This window comes from Manacus vitellinus, unplaced genomic scaffold (assembly GCF_001715985.3).
Source record: "Manacus vitellinus isolate BGI_N305 unplaced genomic scaffold, ASM171598v3 scaffold_344_pilon, whole genome shotgun sequence".
Lineage (NCBI taxonomy): Eukaryota > Metazoa > Chordata > Aves > Passeriformes > Pipridae > Manacus > Manacus vitellinus.
Window position 1 is genome coordinate 1 of NW_021940483.1, and position 3,762 is coordinate 3,762.

The 3,762-nt window shown below is 57.9% G+C and overlaps 1 protein-coding gene across 1 annotated transcript in view; it reads right to left on the reverse strand.

Moving 5' to 3' along the window:
* Positions 1 to 6: 6 nt before the first annotated feature.
* The window catches only part of LOC103764371 (neuroblast differentiation-associated protein AHNAK), a gene marked incomplete at its 3' end in the record, with an annotated part of 11,417 nt that continues 7,661 nt past the window's right edge, over positions 7 to 3,762 (reverse strand). The window contains exon 2 of the mRNA XM_029961419.1: positions 7 to 3,665. Coding sequence (XP_029817279.1) covers positions 7 to 3,665 — 3,659 coding nt within the window. The remainder of the gene's footprint in view (positions 3,666 to 3,762) is intronic.

The following is a 3,762-nucleotide window of genomic DNA, read 5'->3' on the forward strand; positions in this document are numbered from 1 at the left end:
CCCGACTTTCCCGTCCCCCACACCCACCTGCCCCCCAGGGAGTTTGAGCTTCGGGGACTTCAGGTTCACGTCGGGAGCTTCAAGGTCCACGCTGAGACTCGGCCCCTTGACGTCCCCTTTGACCGCGGGCACGGAAACTTCCAGATCCGGCGCTTTGAGCTCCCCCTCGATTTTCGGGACCCCCGCGGACGCCTCCCCTCGAAACCGGTGCGATTTCAGGTCGAACTCGACGTCCGGGAAGGAGATTTTGCCGAACATGGGTTTCTTCCCCTTGGGGGACTTCACGGCGGCGTCGCCTTTGACGGTCACGTCGGGGCCGGCGACGCTGAGATCCGCGTCCAGCTCCGCCCCGGCCGCGTTCACGTCGAACGCCCCCTTCTTCCCTTTCACTTTGGGGCCACTCATGTGGATTTTGGGCATCTTGAATTTGCTCTTCTTGCCCTTTCCGGACAGGTTGACATCGGGTGACTCCAGGCTCAGCTCCGCCTCAGGTAAATCCACTTCGGCCTTTGGGCTTTTCATCCCGAACCCAAACTTGGACTTCTTGAACTTGGGAAGTTTGACGTTGGCCTCGGGGCCCTCGACGCTCAGGTCCGGACATTCGACGTCGACTTCGGGGCCTTTGACCCCAAATTCTGGGCCTTTCAGGTCGACCTCAGGCCCTTTCAGGTGACCTTCCACCTTCGGGGCCGAAAGGTCAAAGCCCCCCTTGGTTTTGTGGCCTTTCAAGCTCAAGTCTATCTCGGGCATGGAGATTTTGGGGACGTTCACGTGCATTTCGGGCATTTTCAGCTTAGGACCTTTCACTTTGCCCTCTGGCCCCTCCAGGTTCACCTCTGGGACGTCGAGGTCCACCTTGGGGCCCGAAAGCTCCACCTCGGCCTTCGGCAGGTTCACGTCCACGTCGGGACCTTCCCCTTTGAAGCCGAATTTGGGTATTTTCATTTTGGGCAGCTTCACTTTTCCCTCCAGACCGTCGACGTCGACCGCCGGGCCCTCGATGTCGACTTTGGGCCCCTTGATATCGACCTCGGGGCCCTTCAGACCCCCCTCGAGCTTCGGGCCGTGGAATTCAGCATCAGCTTTGCCCTTCAAGCCCTTCAAGTTCAAGTCGATGTCAGGCATGGAGATCTGGGGGGTCTTGACGTGCATTTCGGGCATCTTGATCTTGGGCCCTTCCACGGTCACCGCTGGGGCCTGAATGTCCAGTTTGGGGCCTTTGATGTCGAGGTCTGGGCACTGCAGGTTCCCCTCCAGCGCTGGCGCCGCCACGCCCACGTCACCCTTGACCTTGGGGCCCTTCAGGTTGAAGTCAACATCAGGCATGGAGAACTTGGGGGCCTTGATGTTCATCTCGGGCATCTTGAACTTGGGGCCTTTGAGTTTCCCTTCGGGCCCTTCCAGGGTCACATCGGGAGCCTCAACGTCGATTTTGGGGCCTTTCACGTCGATCTGGGGGGCTTGGAGGTCCCCCTCCAGCCTGGGGGCCGACACGTCGATGTCTCCTTTTAGGTGGGGCCCTTTGATGTTGAAGTCGACGTCGGGCATGGAGATTTTGGGGGCCTTGATGTGCATCTCGGGCATGGAGAATTTGGGACCTTTGACTTTCCCGCCCGCGCTCAGATCAGGAGCCTCCACGTCCACGCCGGGGCCCGAAATGTTGATGTCGCCCTTCGGGAGGATCACGTCCACCTCTGGCCCCTCCCCTTTAAATCCAGGCATGGAAAACTTGGGCATCTTGAATTTGGGGAGTTTGAATTTGCCCTCCGGGCTGTCGATGTGGACGTCGGGGGCGGCGACACTGACCTCGGGACCCTTCAGTTCTCCTTCGACTCCTGGCAGTGACACGTCCACATCCCCCTTCACTTTGGGGCCCTTCAGGTTCAGATCCAGGTCAGGCATCGAGATTTTGGGGGCCTTGATGTGCATCTCGGGCATCTTGAACTTGGGGCCCTTGATCTTCCCCTCAGGCCCTTCAATGTCCACCTCTGGCCCCTCAATGTCCACTTTGGGGCCTTTGATGTCGATGTCCGGCACGTTCACGTCGCCTTCGAGTTTTGGCGCTGACAGGTCGACGTCCACCCCCCCTTTCAGCTTGGGACCTTTCAGGCTCAGGTCCAGGTCTGGCATGGACAAGTTGGGGGCTTTGATGTTCATCTCGGGCATTTTAAATTTGGGGCCTTTAATTTTTCCTTTGGGCCCTTCGACGTCAAGGTCGGGAACTTCCACGTCCACTTTGGGTCCTTTTAGATCCACCTGGGGGAGGGACACATCCACGTCCCCCTTCACTTTGGGGCCCTTCAAGTTCAGGTCAATGTCAGGCATCGAGATTTTGGGGGCCTTGATGTTCATCTCGGGCATCTTGAACTTGGGGCCTTTGATCTTCCCCTCGGGCAGCTCAACGTCCACCTCTGGACCTTCAATGTCCACCTTGGGACCGGACACATCCAGGTTTCCTGTCGGCAGGGTCACGTCCACCTCGGGGCCTTCAGCCTTGACCCCGGGCATCCCAAACTTGGGCATCTTGAACTTGGGCATCTTGAACCTCGCCTCTGGGCCGTGAATGTCCACATCAGGGGCATCAATGTCCACCTTGGGGCCCTTGATGTCCAGTTCAGGGCCCTTCAGGTCACCTTCCAGTTTGGGAAGAGAAACATCCACATCCCCCTTCATTTTGGGGCCCTTCAGGTTGAAGTCGACATCAGGCATGGAGATTTTGGGGGCCTTGATGTGCATCTCGGGCATCTTGAACTTGGGGCCCTTGATCTTCCCCTCAGGCCCTTCAATGTCCACCTCTGGCCCCTCAATGTCCACTTTGGGGCCTTTGATGTCGATGTCCGGCACGTTCACGTCGCCTTCGAGTTTTGGCGCTGACAGGTCGACGTCCACCCCCCCTTTCAGCTTGGGACCTTTCAGGCTCAGGTCCAGGTCTGGCATGGACAAGTTGGGGGCTTTGATGTTCATCTCGGGCATTTTAAATTTGGGGCCTTTAATTTTTCCTTTGGGCCCTTCGACGTCAAGGTCGGGAACTTCCACGTCCACTTTGGGTCCTTTTAGATCCACCTGGGGGAGGGACACATCCACGTCCCCCTTCACTTTGGGGCCCTTCAAGTTCAGGTCAATGTCAGGCATCGAGATTTTGGGGGCCTTGATGTTCATCTCGGGCATCTTGAACTTGGGGCCTTTGATCTTCCCCTCGGGCAGCTCAACGTCCACCTCTGGACCTTCAATGTCCACCTTGGGACCGGACACGTCCAGCTCTCCCGCCGGCAGGTTCACGTCCACCTCTGGCCCCTCCCCCTTGAGCCCAAATTTGGGCATTTTGAACTTGGGCATTTTGATTTTCCCCTCCGGGCCGTGAACGTCCACGTCGGGGGCCTCGATGTCCACCTTGGGGCCTTTGATGTCCAGCTCGGGGCCCTTCAGTTCCCCTTCCAGTTTGGGGCCGGACAGGTCCAACTCCCCTTTCATTTTGTGCCCTTTCAGGTTCAGTTCCACGTCCGGCATCGACACTTTGGGGGAGGAAATATTCAGGAAAGGCATTTTGAACTTGGAGCCTTTGGATTTCGCCTGGACGTCCAAATCGGGAGCCTGAACCTCGACTTTGGGACCGGACACTTCCACCTCGGGTTTCTTCAGCTTCACATCCACCTCAGGGCTTTGAACTTTGGGGCCGGAGAAGCCAAATTTGGGGAGCTTGAACCTGGATTTTTTAGCTTTTCCTTCCAGATCAACCTTCGGCCCCTCGACCTCGAGCTCCGG